Here is a 22,500-nt window from a genome sequence, read left to right on the forward strand (position 1 = left end):
TCATAATTTTCACATATGGAAATTGGAAAAGCATTAGCAAATGTTATGGGTGTACATAAGCAAATGATATTGAAATTGAAATGATATAGCATTTTACCAATAATGTTGCAATATTCCACTACAGATATATTACACCTTTTGTAAGGTATAAATAGATGAGTACAGTAAAATTCATTTAGTGTTTGTCCATGGAAAGTTTAAATAAAATAGTGACATCACGCTGCCATACCCAATGACCATGAATTGCTGGATTGTAATTTTATTACAATAACATCATGCTTAACTGCTAGACGTGTAACAATACATAGATTTTGATTGATGCATCAGATCTAATGGCCACAATCAATTCTATCGATCCCATGTATATACATGAAACTACTGGGAATTTATTGATATGCTTTCCCCACTGTTATTGGTGTTGATCGCATATGGAGATAAATCGCATAATGTCATACTCTAACGTTTGGAAATATCGCCAAATATCGAATTAATTAAAATCACAATCATATTTGACCATTGTAATGGCTAAGCTGGGTTTATACTGCTACTTACTGCTGGTGTTTTGCTTACAAGCATGTTATTCAGTTCATTAAAAAACTTATCATGGCTTCATATAATTCATATAAATTACAAATATTATTCAAAACAAGCATGTTTATAATCAAACTCTCTACCTTGCCATACAATTAAACCTCAATTTTTCTCCTCACATCACAGTTCAGTTGCCTATTACCACCCAAGAATTTAAACTGTATACAATTATTTTCTGTACAAATTTGAGGTTCACCTTTCAGAAATGTTCCCTAGCCTCATTAGTTAAAGGCAGGTAAACATCATAATCATTCCATGCTTTCAGCAGTGATGCCTCTCCCTCTCTCCCTCCCTTCCTCTCTCTTTCCCTCTTTCTCTCCCCCTCTCCCTCTCTCTCTCTCTCCCTCCCTCCCTCTCCACCCCGCTGCACACATTTTTAAGGAGGTGTTGTTTTTTGAAATGCCCTGAGCTACAAAATATGCTAGCAGTAAGCATCTCATCTCTTTGACTGATACATACATCGTACAGGTTAAAGGGGAAACGGGCTGGTTGGAAAACTATGACCCACAGCAAATATCAGAGCAACAGAGGCTACCCTGAGAGAGAGAGAGAGAGAGAGAGAGAGAGAGAGAGAGAGAGAGAGAGAGAGAGAGCGAGTGAGAGAGAGCGAGAGAGAGACAGAGAGAGGCGTGTGTATGTGCGCATGCATGTGTGAGCCTACTTGTCTCACGACTGCGTCCTCGCTGCCAAGGGCCAGTTGTCCATCCTCCCTCTCCAGATGCCATCACTCTGTACAGGTATTCTGTTCACAAAAAAGACATGCAGTTCAGCCATGACATCTCCCAGTTTTAGGCCTGATGTTAACACAGAGTTTGTGCTTTAATACAGAGTTTAGCACTGTTGCAGCAGAATGACACAAGGAATGCAAAAATAATGTATGAATATTTAAGTTTAAGTTAATTAAAAACGCACAAGAGAGCAATTAGGGACCAATTACTTTAACACAAATTTAATCTCGGCCTCTTCTCCAGTATGTTTTTTTACATATTTTCAAAATATAGTATTAAAAGATGGGATCAATCAAAAATTGAAATTAAATACAATAACTTCAGCCTTACTTAGAAAAAAGGGAGAAACCAGAGAGTCCTGGATACTGTAAAATCTGAATTAAAAACCAGCACATTTGAAAAGAACATCATTACACATTAGACCAAGCCATCCTCTAACTCTTCCACATCTGCACAGAAGCCATCTTTTAGTTCCACCCCTTCTGCATGTGCACAGACGCCATCTTTAAGCTCCACCCCTTCTACATCTGCACGGAAGCCATCTTTAAGGCTGTTCCCAGCACTTGTGGCTGAGTGCTGATGAAGAGGGACCCCACAGGCTTGCGTGCACCACAGGCCGGGGTAGCTGTGATCTCTGCCCACCCCACAGTAAGCGGGCCCCACAGCGGGAGGTCTTCAGGCAACCGAAGCCCAGCCAATGTTTGTGTGTACCACTGTGTGCTTGTGCATATGTGTGTGTGAGCGTGCATGCGTGCGTGTGTGTGTGTCTTTCTACCTGTGAAGGGCTGCAGAGTCAGGTCCAGGGTGCTGGTCTCTCTGCCTGCATACACCAGGATGGAGTCGTTTCCCCGGCAGTTAACGCTGGTGTCAGCTGACAGGCATCCATCCAGATTGACTCTGACAGCACCATGGCACACTGCAGCCAAGTTTACGACAGGCCCCTGCGCCACCAATCGAACGTCCCTGATGCAGCCGCCAAAACCTGTGTGTGTGTGTGTGTGTGTGTGTGTGTGTGTGTGTGTGTGTGTGTGTGTAGAGAAGGTTAGAGACAGAGAAAGAGAGAGAGAGAAAAAGAGTGAGAGTGTCACATTTGACACTGCCCTATTTATCTAAAACAAGGAACACTGTCAAAAGCATCCAGATAGAGAGCGAGGGACGAGACAGAGGAAGAAGAAAAAGAAAAAAAAGTGAAACTGTCCTACAGTTCAAGCTGGAACCTGAAGAGCCAGAATGTGGACATTCCTCTTCATTGAATATGTAGTTCTACTAAAAATATATGTAGCTGATCCTGTCTTCCAAAAGATATTAATATCTCACTACATCAAGATTATAAACTGTGATGGTCCCTGTATGGTTGCTGGCTGTGAAGTGACTACTAAATGCTGCATGGGTATGTGGTGCAGTGAGTGTGTCCCGCTCACCCTGCAGCAGGCTGTGTTGGCGCAGGGCTGGGTGTCGGAGGCCGTCCGGGACGCCCCCCAGGTAGAGGGGGGAGGTGACGGTGAGGGGGCCACCTAACGGGCCGCGCCTGTGCTCCATCGCCCCGTTGAGGCCGGCCGCGGTCAGCGCGCCCCTCTTCAGCAGGGTGGCGCGGTTCCAGCGGCCGTCGCAGTAGGAGAGGCCGACCCACGCGGCCAGCTCCACGCTGTGTCCCGCCCAGCTCAGCGCCCAGGAGAGGAGCCCACCCTGCATCTCCGCCTGCGTGCACGGGACCGCAGCGTGCGCACGTGCACGTAAGCAGGCACACGCACAAACACCAGAATATTTGCACCACACAGGTTAAACGATCTATAGAACAACTAATACAGTTTCACCTCCAGTTTATGTGAATTGACAGCTACATGATGTGGTCTGGACAGCTCAATCTCTAGACTGAACTGTGGTCGTCCATGACATCTCCCTTTAGGGAGGAGAGACATTCAAAGAAAATAAATATGAAATTCCCTTGAAACAGATCATAAAACATAAAGTAAACCAGTGACCACTACATGTGTTGCTGTACATGTGTATGCATTAGCACTGTGACAACTAATCAATAACATTGATAATGTCAATATTAAAAAATTGTTGGCAATGAAATGCTTAAAGATTAGCTAGTTTGCTGCCTGGCTAGAAACATCAGTCCACTGAAAGGCAAGCGAGTGGTGCATAATCCTTGGACAAGAAAACATCAAGAACAGAACTGTTATCACAGCCTGTTCTTTTTCAACGCCTCAAAAGTCTAGCAAGTCTGCTACCAAAGCTCTTAACTCTGGGACTCCAGACATGGATCCCATCCTCTCAGTATTCCGTGGCAATGAGGATGATAATTGCAATATGATGATAAAAACCTTAAACCACATTTTAAAAATATATTTTATTTTTAATTTAATTAAAAGCAAACAAATAAATAATTCAAAAAGAATCAACCATTCATATTTCGCCTCACAAACAAAACTCACCAAAACGTAATCAGCACCCTGGGAATCATAAGCAAATAGCAGCAGTGCGTTCAGCTGATCCGTCCGGAACTCAAATGATATTTCAAAATCCTCTCCGCCTATGAACACCTCTGGCTCAAGTTTGAGGAACCCTGAATACAGGACATTTAACGTAAACACTCACACATGGAACCTGCCATAACTATACAGCAACACAGCAAATGTAACACAGCAGGAGACAGCACTCAAATCTAGATTCATTTGATTAATGTTTCAGTGGTCTGGGATGTTGCTACCATGTCCCAGGAAGTAGGCCCCATGCTCGGACTGTGCAGGGCAGCCCTCCCAGCCACCGTAGGTCTCATGCTCCTCCAGGGCTGAGTCCCAGTCCAGTGGCTCCCAAAGGGCCACGGGGCTACTGGCTGTCTGGATCAGCATGTCCCTCACGCAGCCCACAAAACCCTGACGCACCAACCTCACTGCACCTGCGCGCACCCACATGCAAATGCATGCACGTGTACACACACACACGCACGCGCACACACACACACGCACGCACGCACACACACACACAAACACACAGACACGCACACATACACACACACCACAAACACGCACGCACGCACACATACACACACACACACACACACACACACACACACACACACACACAGACAGACACACACCCATGTAAGCAGGCAGGTGTCAGGGTCAGCTGTGCTCCTGACTGAAAGCCCTGTTTTACCAGTGTCTTGTCGGTGAAGTGTGAAATTCTCTGGAAGGCCCCCTAAAAAGACGCCCGTGTTTTGGCCAATGATGGTGCTTCCGCTGGTGGCAGATGCCGAGCCTGTTGAGAAGGAGAAAAAGAAAAAAAACCTCACAACCACACAAAACAAAACAGAATAAATAAAATATTTTTGATTTAGTGGCTACAAAGCAAACTGAAAACAAGCCTTAGAATTATTTTACACATACATTTTAATATACATCTTCAGTTTTAGTGTAAAGGAGCATTTATGCTTTTGGCAAGAGATGTATGTTAAAATGTTTTGGATTTTAGCATTAGGTTTAGGGACATGTGAGACAAACATCAGTTTCGCAACTTGCAGAATTGGAAAAACAAAATAACATTGGCACTAACAAAAAACACAAAGCAAAGCAGGAATTTTTCTGAGAACGTGGCTTTTTATCATCCACGACTGAAATAAAGCTCCCTTTGCAGTTTGCAGTAAATGCCACATATTCAATGCCTTCCAGTAGCCCAGAGCAGATAATGTCATAACCTTAATAGAGTCACAGGCAGATGGAGCGCGAGAGCCACACTGCTCCACCCACAGCAGTCGGAGAGAGTGTTGCGCGAGATGGCGAGGGAAGCACCTTCGCTGCCAGTCTTAATTGAAATGCAAGTTCAGGCAAGGAGCAGCTCCTGTAGTCTAATTATTCTAATCACACAATGAATGGCAAAGATTAACCTTGATAATTCCTCTGCTTGGAAAATCTGCAGAAGCCAGGGCTTTAGAGGCATTGACGAGGCGGAGTGCGAGGAGCTGGCCTGCGCGCATGCGAGCGTGCGTGCGAATGTGCGTGCGTGCGTGCGCTACCGCTGTATTGATCGTCCACAATGATCGTTCCCACGGCCTGCGTCCGGGCGGCGACCACGTGGTGCCATTGGTCGTCGTTGTACTTCCTCCCGCCGTCACCGCTCAGTTCGACGGCCACGGCCGAGGCCTAGCACCAGACATGCAGGGGTTAACGGTGCCCACATTTGGCCCTGACACTGAGGGGCATGGCCTCCGTGTAGTCTAGTGGGCTTAGGAGGACTTTGTACAAGTTCACTCACCTGCCACTTTATAAACGCCTGCTCTAGACCTGCTTGCCGGACATGTCATTAGGTACACCTGTCTTATAGATTCACTTCACATACATACCCCTTCTGTCTGGTCAGTTGTTGACCGCAGGACATTTGATGAGCAGACAATATGCAGGTGAAAGACCTTTCTCTGCATGGTGTTACCACTGCCATGCTAGTGGCATGGTAGTAGTGTGTGGTGTTAGTGTACAAGGCACAGACGCTTAGCTAGAGCGTTCACACTGCTGGGTTGAGAATGATCTGCCAACCAAAAATGTCCAGCATGTAGCAGTGCTGTGATCAGAAACTGACCAGTGAACTGAACAGATGGGGTCTTGCCTCCAACTGTACAACTACAGGGGGCTTTTAGTGAGGAGTTGTTTCCAATAAACAGAGTGGTTGGTGTATATAAAAATGTTGGAGAATACCTCTGATCTTTATGTTATCTTATTTATCTTTATTTTAGCCCAGCTTTGCCGGATTGGACCTTCCTGCGAAGTTCCACAGACACAGGAGTTGTTTTTTGTTTTTTTGTCTTGGCAGAGCTGGAGGGGACGAGGCATCTCTCTCAGCGATAGGCAGGGAGGGGAATTCTGCCTGGAGATTGGACGCTCCACACATACTGTAAATTAGAGGCTCTGACACCCTCGCCTTTGAGCTGGGGGTTAGTGTCCCTCTAAAATGACATCACTGCTGGCACACTGAGCGGCTCGGCGGAGTCTGCTGCAACCGAGCTCAGTGAGACACCGAGCCCCTCGGCCCCGGGACCAAGATTTAACGACAAAATCAATATATGTACGGATGCCAGGGGCTGTGATATGTTTATTGCAGAAAGAGGATGGCTTTGGGTATCCGCCTTAGGGGAGATGCAACACGCTGTCCTAACACACTACCCCAGAATGGAAGTTCTAGATGTTCTTGACTATCAAATCTGAACATTCTGTCATGGTGCCATAGACAGACAGTGCTAAATATTTTCGTGTGTGTTTGTTTGAGCAGGAGCATGTGTGAACCTCGCTGGTCACATATTGCTCATTGCAAGATGCTACTTAAGCATTGCCAAGGAACCTCAGATGGGCATTTTACAAACACATATTCTGAGTGTTGCATATCATAGGATACTGGAGGATATTTATTCACATTTGATACATTTCATACTTGTCTGAACAATGAGGACATTAAAAGCAATAAAGATCTATTAGTTTTAAAGATTATGTATGCATTTTAAACACCGTGAAACAAACTAAAAAACCAAATCATTGTAGATGTGTCTCATTTTCAAAAATCAATTCTTTCCTTTAAAAAAACCAAACCAAAACAAACAAACAAACAACAAAAAACTTATATCCGCATTATTCCTTTACAAGTTTCTTATAGGATTTACTGAACTCTTACTGACAGAATAAATGGCTGTGATGTAGAAGCAGCATGCTGTTGGTTAATAGCCCCTGAATGTGTTTAAGACAAAATGAATGCTTACTATGGTGTTAATTCTCCTAATCATGCCCCTGGGCCTTAGAGAAGCTTCTTTCACTCTCAGTACCCTGCACCCTCCAATATCTTAGAGAGTTCACAAATAAGCAGATACCAGGGTTGGGGGAGGGGTGGACAGGCATCATTTGTGACAGCTTTTACAGCAACTAAACACTCTTTCATGAGACAGCGTTTCATAAACTGCTCATTAATTTCATCATTAGAACGAGTGTGTGGGGAAGCATACCAGTTTCCTGTGTCACGCCCAATTAGCATCCCATGGTGCTAATCCCATTAGAATTGTTGAATTCGTTAATGGGGGAACTAATGGGCATGCTATCAGGGGACATTAATTGGGCATGACACCACTTTTAGTTATAATTATCAAACTACCCCCGACAAAATGTGTTTGTGAATGCAAAACTGGCAAGATTGGGTGGTGGTGGATATCGGTGGGGTGAAATCGGCGGTGGTCCCACGGACATGAACACAGAAGTCATCTTTCATGATGGCTTTCATCGTCAGAGCGACAGAGTTGAGCCAGCAAAGTGGTGTTGTGCTGTGACATAATTAGCATGCCGGGGTCACCGCCTCACCCATGACTGTGGGTAACAAGCTAATTGGCTTCCAATTCAAACATTGTTTTAGTTTGAAAGTTCTTCACATGAAAAAAGCCAGTAGACAGTTTCATAGGATCAAAAAGTAATTATTTCTCTCCTACAAAACAATATATGTTTTAGGTTTCGCAGGGGAATCAAAAATGTCTACCTTGCCATCTTCTCCCCGAACTGACAAAGCTGTATTATCACATTCTATTGTATTACAGCCAAGTTTAACAAAATATATCCTAACCAGTTCAACTACAGTTCACAGTTCAGTTTGAAAGCGACTACGGGGCATCGGCAAGCACAGGAAACAGCCACTTCCTACCTGAGCGTCGAAGAGGAAGTACGGCCGGCCTCCGTACAGCTGCAGAGCTACGTACTCCTCCTGCGCTCCGGGGGACAGCGCGCACAGAATCAGCCCATCCGCCTCCCGCGTGCGGAAGCTCAGCTGCAGACCTGCACAGAAACGCCACACGGACACAACATGGCTTTGGGAAAAGTCAGATCGCGGGTCAAGTAAAGCTGAATTAGACAGTGGCAATTAGTCTGGATTTGAGGGTAAAGCGACTTGAACCCAGTGGACACTTGGGCCTGGGAATACTAGACAATGAATAGACAGGAGTGTTAGAAACAGCGTTGATAAGACCAAAGCACCAAGTCTGTGTGTGCATGAGGCAGAAAGGGAGATAGATAGATAGATAGATAGATAGATAGATAGATAGATAGATAGATAGATAGATAGATAGATAGATAGATAGATAGATAGATAGATAGATAGATAGATAGATAGATAGATAGATAGATAGATGGACAGACAGATATGGATAGCATGAATGAGAGAGAATATTGAGAACAGTGAGGTGTCCCACAGTTAGAGATGATCTGATCTCCACAGACTCTTCTCACAGAAGTGCTTTCTTTACATTCCCTCCAGCTCTGCTCTTAATAAAACACTCCACCATCTGACCTTATACCAGACATAAAAACACCTTTGAAGTAATATCCCTCTTCAGTGCAGTTAATTAATATGTTGAGGGCTCAAACTCCAAGCTCACTCAAATACAGACTACGTAGATTAAACACACTCTATTTAATCATTCACTCTCAAGTGTATTGAAGTAGTTGCAAGACCCCATGTAAAAGCGTCAGGATATTTCTTTTGGCTTCTGATTGATGCAGCCGATACTAGGATTACGCCCTTGGATTACAGAACTCATAAAACCCGCTTTACTTTCAAGCCGCAGCTACGCAAAAGGGGGAAACGCACGATCAGGAAATGCGGGAAGAAAACGGAGACGCCAGATCGAGTTTTTAGACAGCCCTAACCTCCAGTGCTCTCTTTAAGAGTCAAAAGGGCCCAGAACCACTTAAGAAGGGCATTACATGAACAGCATAATGACGTGCGGAGTGCTCTCTCTGAGCCTCGGCCTGACCTCAGTCCGAGTCGCGGGAGGAGGCGCGCGTGTGCAACACCAGGGACCTTCGTTGCAAACAAGTAGGTTAAGCACAGTCCATCCCTCTGGGTTCGTAAGCTTTTTTTTCCCCAGTCTTCTTTCTTTTGACAAGCTCTTCACATCCATCAGAGCATCTGGGCTATTCCAGAATGAAGGGCCCAGGAGTCGGGCCCAGGAGGTACCCGTGGGGTGGGGGGTGGGGTTGCCTGCCAGCTCCCCTCAGAAAACGCACCAGTCAGGGGTCTCCGGGAGCCTCAGTGCGTGTGATGAGAAATGAGAAGCAGCTCTCTGGACCAGTGTCTAGACCTGGGGAAAACGCTGGGCAATTTTGCACAAAGATCTGCTTCAGCATTTCACTGGACAGCTGAGATAATTTACAGGCCAGACACAAAGAAACTTCAGCCATGACTTACTCTGGACTGCTCACCAGTCAAAAATGCTGCCGTTTTTTCTTTTCAGAATTCTACCACTCTTTCATTCTGTTTATTTTAAGCGAAAACGTGTAAATTTTATACAATATATTGTTGTCCAAATGTTGTCCAATATAAATTTTGCAATCGTGCAGGCTGCCATATACAAATTAAATCTATAACCAATTACAGCTTTCTTGATGATATTTCTGTGGGTGCTTTGACAAGTGACCTGACGTAAGAAAAAATGCAGGGCAATCTTTAAACAGGTTACTAGGGTGCCTAATATTAAAGCAAGGTCTGTCAAAAAACAGAGCTCCATAAGCAATTACTTAATAACTACTTAAATTCTGAGGCTCTGTTAGTGGTCTGTGTAGTATAAGACTCAACAGCTTTAAAAAAAACAAAAAAACAAAAACATGATATAAACTATAAGTAAAACAAACAGGACCATTTGGATGTAATCTGCTTAGTACATAACCTGAATAACTTCAGTCATGTTAGCATTATTGCAGCATTAATCAAGTTGTTGCGTATTAATGAGTTTTCAGCAAATGCTAATTACTGTCATAGATTCTGCAGCAGCCCATTAAATATACAAATTACAGAATTAAAGAGCTAGAGTTTTTCATGATTAATATTTAAATGGGAAAAAAGCTAATGATGTCTGTACAGTTTCCCCCTCTTCTTTTCACACAGAGAGGCTTCATGAAAATCAATCAAATTAATTAAGGAAAATAATTTGTATCATCTAACATTTTGTGCTACAATAGCATTTAGTTCTTGAAAATCACCCAGTTCTTACTGATTTCAGGCTCCTTGTGCAGTCTTGGGGTAAAACTTAAAAAAAAAACCCCAAAGAAGCCTTTGTAGTCACTTAACATTCAATTTTAGAGTAAATTCACCTCATTACCAGCAAAACAAAACATAGGAAGAAGCTCCTGCATTGGCCAGTGTTGAGGTTTCTGGTATAATGAGGGGCCCGAGTGGCGTGAGAGAGACAGCCTGCCGTTAGCCGTCAATGAGGATTAAAATGTAGATCAATCTGCTGCAATGATATTGCATCTTTTAATCTTGTTTTTTACCCCTTTGATTTGTTGGGAGTTGTGCGCTCTGACAAAATCATTTAAGGCCCCCAAATTAGATGACCATTGATTTCTGCTTAATGCATTGCTTTGGCTACATTTCAATATTATACAAAGTATTTGTCCCTGAGCATGTTGTTTGTTCGTTTCATTATGCTTCATTTCAGCCATTGAGCTCCTTGGTCTCATTTATCCAGTCCTCTGCCAGCTCGATAAAAATGGCTTGTTCTCAGCAGGGAAATCTTTACGTGTCGCCCTGGTACACAGCACCCCTGCTCCTCCAGCTACTCCAAGTGTGGCCATGACTTTAGGAGCACCCCCCCCCCCCCCAACAACCACCACCACAGTTAAGTGGAACATCCAAGTTTAGGGGAGTGGAAGAGCTATAGATAGGGGCTGGCGGGGGCGTCACCGCTCTTCTGCGGTTGGTTCTTCGGGTTCCCTCATTAGTTGCCAGCCATTTATAATGCCAGCGGGCCCAAGGACGAGCTCTCCACTTTGACTGCAGCCATTGATCAATTAGAGAGTCAGCTGAACTCAACTCTGGGCTTGATTTATAAAGATTTATCCGTTTGTCATTATTTAAAGAAAAAAACTGGAAACTGCAGTGCTAAATGTTAATAGAGTTTGGGGGGGGGCTAAGGAAATGGCCATTCATTTCAGAAAATTGCAAGGTCAGAGAGGGTCAGCCATTTCTGTGCACGCTTCTTAAGGAGGCAATTTAGTGTCCCCAATTTGTAAGGCAGGCTCTCCTAATTTCCTCTCTTTTAATGCAAAGAAAGTGTGATTTGCACACTATCCAGGACTCTCATGTTGAAACGCAGAAGGCCCTGCTGCGGTGCGGTCTCATGTCACTCTGCAGAGGCTGTCATGCTGAGAAGAGTACAGGAGTCGATGTGGAGCTCCTTCGTGTGAATGAATGAAGGCAGAAGGGGCACTGCGTATAGCATTGCCGATGCCTGAACGCACTTTTACCCATAGGGCACTGTTTGTGAGCGGCAGTAAGGTGCGGATGGGAGTGTGTCACCATTCTGCTGTGCCCTGCTGGTTCCTTTATTGGGCAATAAGCATTAACAAGGCCTGGAATACGTACGAGCTAACCACTTCACCTCAAAGTCTGTTGCTCTGCACTGGATTTCAGGCCAGGTTAGCCTTGTGGTTGCAGTATAGTTCTACTCATTGTTCTGAATGAAGTTGAAGCACTATCCAGTTTTAGAGGATGAGTGGCCAAGATGTCTCCACATACCTCAGAACTTATCCTGATGCCGCCATATACCTCAGAACTCATACCGAAATCTCCATGTGCCTCAGAACGTATCCTGATATCTCTGTTTGACTAATTATTCATCCTGATATCTCCATGTACCTCAGAATTCATCCCAGTGCTGCCACCAGCAGACACCGTTAACAGTCAGGCAGCTCCACTGGCGGTTATACATACCTGCCATTTTAAAGGCATATTCATTTCAGCCAAACATTTATCGGATTTGATGAATGCAAGTCTGTGGGAACAAGTTATCATGACCACAGGTGTCTGTTGGGAGTTCATTCATATGTTGGTTATGGTACAGTAACGTTAGCAGTTTTGTTAACTGTGTTCTGCAGAATGCTTTCTTAGTATGTGGTATATAATTGATGCCACAATTATATACAGGAGGCCACTGCCACTTTTATGTCTATCTGACCAATCTCATGATTCAAAGCAATGGCTCCTTGTAAATCTGAATCCCAACTAAAATGTGAGCAATCTGAACAAATGGCAGGTTCAAGCATTTTTCTTTTGTTATTAGCAGATGAACCAGAACCTATATTCATTTGGAACTCAATTCTGCAATTATGTTTGTAAACAAAAATATAATTGCCCTTTGTCTAATTGTGGAAGTCATTAATTTATCAGGCTGTTACAGAGAGTGGAAGCTGAATAAAGAGTGCTCTCTTATGCATGCATGCACACACTCATACACGTTTCGACACAAACATATACGCATTCCCACACACTACCATAACCCTGATCTGATGGATAATCCACAACAATGAAATTATCACATTCAAAAGAGTTAGCTACACTGCAATTTAGTTAAATATTTTATTTTGTTCAAATACACCTAAAGGCTTGTACTTGGTTTTATTAACTCTGATTTTGTATTGGCTGAGAAATCCACTGTGAAGAGTTATATACCTAGTGGCATGCCTGAAAGCTCAGGACAGGGAACTGTGAGGCTGAATTGAAATAGACTCCCATACCTGGTAAGTGAAACTGGGGCATGGTCCTGTACCTGTGATGTCAGACTGGGACATGGTCCCATACCTGGTAAGTGAGACTGGGGCATGGTCCTGTATCTGTGATGTCAGACTGGGGCATGGTCGTGTACCTGGTGAGACTGTGGCATGGTCCTGTACCTGTGAAGCCAGCCTGGGGCATGGTCCCATACCTGTGAAGCCAGACTGGGGCATGGTCCTATACCTGGTAAGTGAGACTGAGGCATGGTTCCATACCTATGAAGTCAAACTGGGGCATGGTCCCATACCTGTGAAGCTAGACTGGGCCATGGTCCCATACTTGGTAAGTGAGATTGGGGCATGGTCCCGTACCAGTGATGTCAGACTGGGGCATGGTCCTGTACCTGGTAAGTGAGACTGGGGCATGGTCCCGTACCTGTGATGTCAGACTGGGGCATGGTCCAGTACCTGTGATGTCAGACTGGGGCATGGTCCAGTACCTGTGATGTCAGACTGGGGCATGGTCCCGTACCTGTGATGTCAGACTGGGGCATGGTCCCGTACCTGTGAAGTCGGTATTGGCAGGCAGAGTGGAGCTGGGGAAGCGGAAGTAGCCAGTGCCGCTGAAGCGCCTGCCCCTGATGACCATTCCCTGCGTGTCTGAGAATGACACGTCTGTCCTCTCGACGTAATACACAGGCAGAGGGCCATTTAGCTTGGCTGGGGTTGCCCAGGAGATTCCCATTGAAGTTGTGTTCAATGGCCTCAGCCTGGGGGCCTTCAGACCTGACGGAGCTAAGAGAAAAGACAGAGCTTTTTTTTTTTTAAATGGGATTTTCATTTAAAGCTCAGACATTGAACAGGTAGAATGTCAAAAAAATGTATGAAAATGAAAGACAAAAAGACAGATGTGGGAAAGACAGACACAGCACAGGACTGAAACAAAACAGGATGTAGAGTGAGAACGAAGGAATTAAACAGGAATGAAGTAAACAGGACATGCAGACAGCGAGACAGATAAATGGAGCAGGGATGGAGAAGTGCGGTGCAAATGGTTGCATCTGTGGTCATCGCTCCGCACACGCCGGCAGAACGTTTTAAATGGGGCTCTTGGACAGGCTTAGAGGAAGTGAATTATCGTGGACGGACATGAGCTCTGCGCATTTAGTCCATGCCATGCGTCAGCCTAGTCCCAGTAGTGGCACTAATAAAAAGCCTCCATGGGAAATGGACGCACTGCCTTCAAAGCCCTACGGCCATACATGCGTGCCATAAATTACGCCCAATCAATAGCACTTGAGTCTATATAATTGAAACCCTGATATCATTTCAAATTCCTCCCGTTGATTTAATAGGATTTGTGTGAAGTCTTGGTGGACGTTTATCGCTTTTGTCTTAAAACATATGCGCGGTAAAAGTGCATGGGGCTCATGTTGCTTGACGCAACGTTGAACAGGAGACTGGAGGTGACTGCATTGTTGCCTGCTTACTGACACTTACCAAATATAGATCTTTATTGGTTACTTGTAGACAAATACTTTCTATATATATTTAAAATATATTTTTCTTTCTTCTTTCTTATGACTGCATTCTACTCCAAATTACCTAGAAATTAACATCAAGTACAACAGTCATTCACCTCAGTCATTTTGCAGCTCAATAGCAATAATTAACAATAGTAATTAACAATAATAACTACTTGGATGTTTCCCCTTTTATAACCAAAGTACTTGGTGTTTTGACATGGGCCATGGTCTATCCAGAAAGGTTAATATGGCTTTCATCAGATTAATGAGGAGCCCAAATCTCCCAGACACGTCTATGGACCTGTCTCTGCATCTGTGCCCACCCTCCCCCCAACCAGCCTTGTTTTAAAATCCTGACATTTTCAAAGCCTCTGCAAAGCCCCTGGTCATTTTATACACACTATAATACTTACTTAGAGAATGTAACAGGGAAAGTATTGATTTATGCATAATTGTCCCAACCTTCTAGAGGAGGAGAAATATGCATGACACAGTTCACGTCGATGCACTGTGCACAGGCGGAGATACACTTGTACGCCTTGCCTTTATGGCTGTAATATACATAAAACATTACCATCAACTCTTGATTAGCTGTTCACGTTTCTACAAAATCAATAACATCAGTCCGGCTTCTTAAAATTCTGCGGGCTTCCGCAATCTTTGTCCTCATCAGTACATTCCAAAATGAGTCACTGTGCTTTTTAGCAGTAGCTGGAGACATCCTATGCTGACAGCTGATGTCAAGAAGCACTACAGAATGCGTTCACTGTTAGTCAGTCGGATAAGTAGCAGTGAACAAGAAATCTCTGAAATTTCTCTAATAATAACAACAACAACAACAATGGAGTCATATCAGTAAAGACAGAAATAAATTGCAAACAATATAGAAGAATTCTTTTTGTATACCGGAATTAAGGTTTTGAGTTGTTGGTAATAAATTCCATCCATGTTTGCATAAATGGGTATCGTAACTTTTACTTGCAGACAAAGTCAGGGTTGGGAAACAAGAACATGACGACTATCAGAAAATGAGTAGAACTACAAAAAATGGTTCATGTTCATAATCAACCCAAGTGAACACAAACTATCTTTGCAAAGGGTCTTTAAACTTGAAAGACCCCATATCAATGAAATTCCCTCACACTACAACCGATCTGTCACCTACACTGTGAAACATCTATGTTACAAGCCACTCTTTCCAACATTAAGAGAAATTTCATGCAATTCCACTCAAGGAAAGCAGCTGCTTACTGCTCCTTTCTAACAGATGGCCAATCGTTCTAATGGCACATCCATTTAAGAGCAATGGGCATTGTGAATACAGACAGTCATAAAAGCAAAGCAAAGATTGCATAAATTTCAATCATCAACATCAACGTCCTGGCAGAAGCGCAAAGCGAGTGGGGGAGAACATTAAAGCCAGACATGTTCTGGATCAAGCCAAACAACACACTGGGCGATAGTTGCGTTTGCTTTTTACTTCCTGCCAGAACAGGGATCGATGAGCAGGACGCTCAGAATTTCAACACACAATAACAGCGAGGGACAAAGAAACAATCCCTGCCCGGTTCACGTCAAAACAACCATGAGGAAACCATCATGTCGGGCGAAAGTCACATCCGCCATCTCGCAGCTTATTTAGGTAACACAACAAGCATGCTGCTCCGATCTCCATGCTCTGATATCCCAGAATGCACTCTTTGGTGGACAGCAGGAAGCGGGAAGCAACCGGCCACAAAGCACTACGTGTAGCAGACAAAGGGCGCCATGGAAACGGCGGGTAGAGTGCGGAGCGAGCTCTCACCATATGGCAGAGGTGACGGCACAGGCCGCTCTGTTGGCGGCAGCATATTGAGCTGACCATATGTTACAGCAGCGCCGCGGGCCTGACCGATTCATGTCCGTCACTTTCCGCTGTATCAATTAAAGGTCCTTGAAGGCACCGTGATTTGTGCCTCTGTTATTAAAGCTGGCTAATTCATCCCACTTACATATTCCGTATAAATCTCGGCGAGTGGCGTGTGATTCATGGTGCACGTGGCGAGTTCGCCAGCACATTTTTCTCCTTGTAATTAACAGTAAATTGTTTTTACTGCCGAGCGATGAATTCAGCCCAGCCCGCGCCACAAAGAGTGGGCAACTCCGACAGAAGGGCTGGGGAAGTCATTAACTCATTATACGTGGCAAGATGGTGGATGGTTAACGATGACAGGGAGACAGGACTAAAGACGGAGACATGTGGAGCAGGGTGTCCCGCTGAGCATGGTGCCTAAGCTCCCATAACTTTACGGTATTTTTAACATCACTGTGGAATGGCCTGAGTAACTGAAGCAGAAAGAAGAGGAAGACAGAAACAAAAGACAGAACTCAGACAAACCTCAAGTCTGCCAAAAAAAACCACAACACAATGGCTTGATGACATACTTCCTTAAACTGTGAACGCCTGAGCCCTGACCCGCTCGCATGGTTCCAATTTCATCATTTTCCAAGTATGAAAACAATAGAGATAACCTGAGAGTGAATCTAAAATAGCTTCCATTCAAATTCCTCAGAGATACAAGTCGTCCATTTAATTGGAGAGTAGGCCAAGCCACGTTTGCTCCAATTCGCTGCACTTCACAGTCTGGCACTGGGATGGGCCCCAAAACTAAAGGTGATTGGCTGCTTGCCTGTCTGTCAGAAGCCAAGGGCCAGCCTTTAACCAAAAGGACAGCGAGTGATGACAGACGCTTTTCATTAAAGTCACTTCATTAATATTCAAATGGAAATTAACACATATCGCCCACCTCAGCCTAAGACAAAAACATAAGTCCCAATTTACAATTATAATTAGATGCTGAACGATCACTAGGATACAGTGCACGCATGCACATGCACACACACATGCGTGCACAGGCACACATGCATGCACGCGCGCACGCACACACACACACACACACACACACACACACACACACACACACACACACACACACACACACACAGAATGACCTAGGTGTCAAAAGAAAGCTACAGTGCATGAAGCCGTCAGTCTGCTTTGTTAATAGCATAACGTAAACATTAGTTATGCTGCTCATAGTGCTAAAGAAAGAGTGCCTCTGCGACCTGTGAGCGGAACTTTACTGAAGGTCGTGTGGTGGGCAGCCATGCAGAGGGAGATGTGGTGTGAGTGGTCACTGACCTGAGGGTAGCGTTCGTCCTGAAGCAGGCAGGCTGCTCACACAGCCCTGTGCGTTGCACACAGCTACAATGAAGCTGTACTCCTCATGGGCCTTCAGACCCACCACTGTGTAATTCCGCTCCTGCGCTGAGGCGCTGTACAACAGCTGGCCATATCACACATTTCACACAAACATTAACAGGGACACATTAAATAAATAAAAAGAAAAAAAAAATATATCATATCACATCACACTACTCACTGGCCACTTTATTAGGTACAAATGTTCAACTGCTAGTTAACACAAATACCTAATCAGCCAATCACATGTCAGCAACTCAATGCATTTAGGCATATGGACATGGTCAAGACTGTTAAACTGCTAAAGTTCAAACTGAGCATGAGAACGGGGAAGAAAGATGATTTAAGGGACTTTGAGTGTGGCATGGTTGTTGGTACTAGATCAGCTGGTATTTCAGCAAGTGCTGATCTACTGGGATTTTCACAGACAACCATCCTACAGAGAATGGTCCGAAAAGAAAAAGAAAAGAAAATACCCAGTGAGAGGCAGTTCTCTGTGCAAAAATGCCTTGTTGATGGCAGAGGTCAGAGGTGAATGGCCAGACTGGTTCAAGCTGAGAGAAAGGCAAATATAACTCAAACAACCACTCGCTGTGTATGCAAGTATGCAGAAGAGCATCTCTGAACACAAAATGTGCCAAACCTTGAAGCAGAAGCTACAGCAGCAGAAAACCACACCGGGTGCTACTACTGTCAGCTAAGAAGAGGCAACTGAGGCTACAATTCACAGGTGCTCACCAAAATTGGACAGTAGAAGATTGGAAAAACGTTGCCTCTCAATCTCTACTGTGACGTTTGGATGGCAGGGTCAGAATTTGGCTTAAACAACATGAAAGCATGGTTCCATCCAGCCTTGCATCAATGGTTCAGGCTGGTGGTGCTGTAATGGTGTGAGAGATATTTTTTATTATCTTGGTACACTTTCGGCCCCTTAATATCAACTGAGCATCATTTAAATGCTACAGCTTGAATATTTGACTTGAGTATTGTTGCTGACCATGTCTAATGCTTTATGACCACAGTTGACCAATCTACTTATGGCTATTTCCAGCATGGATATTGCACCATGCCACAAAGCTTAAATAATCTCAAACTGGTTTTTTGAACATGAGAATGAGTTCACTGTACTCAAATGGCCTCCACAGTCACCAGATCTCAATCCAATAGGACACCTTTGGGATGCGGTTGGAACAGGAGATTTGCAATGTGGATGTGCCGAGAAATTTGCAACATCTGTGTGATGACATCACGTGAATATGGAACAAGTTTTCTGAGGAATGTTTCCAGCACCTTGTTGGATCTATGCCACAAAGAATTAAACAAAGGCAGTTCTGAAGCCAAAAAGCAACCAACCTGGTATGAGCAACGTGCATATATGTACGTACACATGTACACACACACACACATGTACACACACACACACACACACTTTAAATATTTATTTATTCGGTCAAGAAGAGTGCAGTCCTGGGATACTAAGATACTACGCAGATACTATGTAGGACTCTCAAGCTTCCAGGTCTCCATAAGAGGTCCCAAGCTTGAAGGAAAAATAAGAGTTGGGAATTCGTTTTTTATATATATATACATAAACTCCAGGTGGTCTTGTTTTCCTTCATGTTTGGGTCCTCTACCAGAGGCCTGGGATCTTAAGGGTCCTGTGTAGTATCTTAGCTGTTCCCAAGACTGGACAGATCTTTTGGCCAGAGATCCCTGGTGTTGTTCCTGGGATCTGCTGGAGCCACTGTCCCAGTTTGGGGGTCACAGCCCCTAGTTTCCTGATTACCACCAGAAACACTGTTGCCTTCTCCATCCATATCCACATATATGATACCCCCCCACACACACATATAGGGCAATATGCCTGCCCCATTTAAGCTACAGAGTGCCGGTCTAAGATACCTCCACCCAAAAAAAGTAGCAGGGTGTTGAGGATATTGCAGAATCAAACAGATCCCAGCTGATATATAAGATATATTTATCTGCATATATATATTTTTCTCTATGCACCCCTGGTTCTCTTCCTCAGTTTGGACAGAGCACTCTCCACCATTTCACTGCGTGTTATACTGTGTATGACTATGTATGTGACGAATAAACCGAACTTGAACTTGAACTTGAGCCTGTATAACATGCAGTTTATGGCTTTGGGTTTCTCTGGGTCATGACACCTCCTACTGAATTGAGAAAGAAAAAGCTCAACATATTTTTACCTCTAAATATATGTTCCAGGTTATCTCTACATTACTTACTTTCTTTCTTTCTTTCTCTCTCTCTCTCTCTCTCTCTCTCTCACACAAACATACACACACACACACACACACACACACACACACACACACACACACACACACACACACACACACACACACACACCATATCCATCATAGCCAGCTGACTTGAGAAAGAAGAAGGTGGTGATACTGATGAAAAATATTAATACTAACATCTACTTATCAGTCTAATAGCAATAGCAATAATCCAATTAAAAAGTACAGTTGTTAAAGAGAATTAGGCTCATCAAATCTCGTTGAAGTAGCAGACACTACAAGAGCAGAGGTGGTCCAAACATGGACAGGGCCAACTGCTGATACTGGGCTCTGCTACACTATAATCTTTAAACAGGTCCTCCACTTCAGACACCCACGCCCACGCCCACACCCACACCCCCCCCCACACACACACCAAGACAGGATATTTCACACCACTGAAGGAGGAATCCTTTCAGAACAGGTAGGATCGAGGCCTGGACATGGGAAGGACTGCAGATGTACACCCAAATAAAGGTGACCAGGAGCAGAAAACCCCCACAGTCCGCACAGAATTGGCTCAGTTGCTGGCTCTCCGAGGGGTTACAGCAGGCAACCAAACAATAAACGCTTCCTTATACCCCTACAGCTTACCCTTGTCCAGCAGAACATAAATGGAGTGTTTAGGCAAGAACTGTACTTGCTTCATGTTACACACTGCCTTCAACCCCCCATTCGTTTTATGACTTTCGTTTGAACTGATTGATGACAGCAGGTTTACTGGACCGTGCATTTACATGTTTACTTTGCATGTGCATGCAAAAAGAACTGTTGTGTTTTGTTGTTGGGCATACAGGACGATGGACGTAGTGGCCGAGTACCACACCACTCAGCACTAAAATGTTATAATCAAGCCCCGGTAACCAGGGTAATGGAGAGGGCTCCAAAAATATTAACTTGTTAAACAGACCGTTCTATTCCATGTACGGCTGTATTTTTGCAAGTGATGCACCAATTCTAAATACAGGTAATTCGTGAGATTCATTCTTATACACTGAGAGATCACGTTAATTAGGTACAACTCTAATATATAGCTGTATCCAACAGGCTGCCACACATTTCAGTCAATTACAAAAGCTGTAATTTGCCACTGGTGGCACCAGTATAGCACTCTGTAGTCAACTGAGTGACTGTACTGACTCAGTCTTGCACCCTGACAACACTGTGCCATGACACTGTCACAGAGTGTTCGCGAGTCACATGGTTTGGCCCGGCACGTGCAGTGGGAGGACCTTGTTCGTAACCACACCTGCACACACCTGTATTGTGTTAGTCTTTGTGTATTTAAACTCTTGTCATTGTGTGCAGTGTTGTCGGTCATTGTTGAGGTACCGTGTTAATGTTAATGTTAAATGTTCTTCTAGTCGATGTTAAAAGTATCCATGTTAAATGTATAGTGTTTGTTTAATATTAACCGTGTTGTGTTCATGTTCATCATTTGTAATACATGTGAGTGCCGTCGTATTTATGTTTTAATAAATGTTTGTCCATTTCGCTGGAGCCTGTGCATCCTGCCCCTCGCCCTTCGGCACTTGGGCCACACGCGTTACAGACACTTTTATACATGACATGATTTGGACCAATGAACAAGTGTTAAATAGATGCTTTTAATATACGTTTATACTGTAAAACCACTTTAAATGTGGCCTATTCAAACGCTTATGAACATACAGCGACTTGCAATAGCATTCAAGCCTGTTAAAAATAAATCTATATTTTAAGGACTAACCCTTAAAGTTAATTAAATTAAGTGATATTGCTTGTATGTTGTATGTGACGAGATTTGTAACTGAAAAATGCTGTTTGCATAAGTGTTCAATTTCAGAGCTATGGAAGCTCTAAGCTTACACAGATGACAAATATTGCCCTAGCAAGGGTTACTGTCTTACACACACACACACACACACGCACACACACGCACACACACGCACACACACGCACACGGGAAAACATAAGGATTTGAGCAAATTTGACAAGGGCCAAATTGTGATAGCTAGCCGACTGGGTCTGATCATCTCCAAAATGGCAGGTTTCTGCGGTGGTCCCGGCATGCAGTGGTTAGTACCTACAAAAGGGGTCCAAGTAAGCAGTGAACTGGTGGCCGGGTCCTGGGTGCCCAAGGCTCAGTGATGCGCATGGGGAACGACAGCTAACCCATCTGCTCCGATCCCCCACAAGAGATGCTGTAGCACAAACTGCTGAAATATCACTGCTGCATATGGGGCTGTGCAGAGACAGACCAGATAAACTGAGCCCACGTTAAGCCCTGTCAGAAAGTACCTAGAGTGGGCACGTGAGCATCAGAACTGGACCGCGAAGTCCAGTTCTGTCTTGGTTTTGTGAATCATGTTTTCTTTTACATCAAGTGGACGGCTGGGCGCATGAGCATCGCTTACCTGGGGAACAGATAGCACCAGAATGCACTATGTGAAGAAGGGAAACCAGCAGAGGCAGTGTGAGCCTGTGGGCAGTGTTCTGCTAGAAAACCTCGGCTCCTGGCATTCAGGTTTTTGACGCATCTAAACGTTGTCGAAGGACAAGTAATGGTATTCCTTAAAGTCCAGCGGGATAATGCTCCCTGCCACACTG

At 44.2% G+C, this 22,500-nt stretch overlaps 1 protein-coding gene across 14 annotated transcripts in view; it reads right to left on the minus strand.

The window, feature by feature from the left end:
* ush2a (Usher syndrome 2A (autosomal recessive, mild)) overlaps positions 1 to 22,500 on the minus strand; it is a 180,444-nt gene that overhangs the window by 106,470 nt on the left and 51,474 nt on the right. For all 14 annotated transcript variants that reach the window (XM_081721818.1, XM_081721817.1, XM_081721819.1 and 11 more), the window contains exons 20-29: positions 17,543 to 17,687; positions 13,400 to 13,630; positions 7,992 to 8,122; positions 5,341 to 5,467; positions 4,485 to 4,586; positions 4,036 to 4,224; positions 3,761 to 3,891; positions 2,741 to 3,017; positions 2,095 to 2,301; positions 1,253 to 1,333 (exon numbers count right to left, since the gene is read on the minus strand). In XM_081721818.1, coding sequence (XP_081577944.1) covers positions 1,253 to 1,333; positions 2,095 to 2,301; positions 2,741 to 3,017; positions 3,761 to 3,891; positions 4,036 to 4,224; positions 4,485 to 4,586; positions 5,341 to 5,467; positions 7,992 to 8,122; positions 13,400 to 13,630; positions 17,543 to 17,687 — 1,621 coding nt within the window. The remainder of the gene's footprint in view (positions 1 to 1,252; positions 1,334 to 2,094; positions 2,302 to 2,740; positions 3,018 to 3,760; positions 3,892 to 4,035; positions 4,225 to 4,484; positions 4,587 to 5,340; positions 5,468 to 7,991; positions 8,123 to 13,399; positions 13,631 to 17,542; positions 17,688 to 22,500) is intronic.

This window comes from Electrophorus electricus, chromosome 10, assembly GCF_041902795.1.
Source record: "Electrophorus electricus isolate QZ-2024a chromosome 10, ASM4190279v1, whole genome shotgun sequence".
NCBI lineage: Eukaryota > Metazoa > Chordata > Actinopteri > Gymnotiformes > Gymnotidae > Electrophorus > Electrophorus electricus.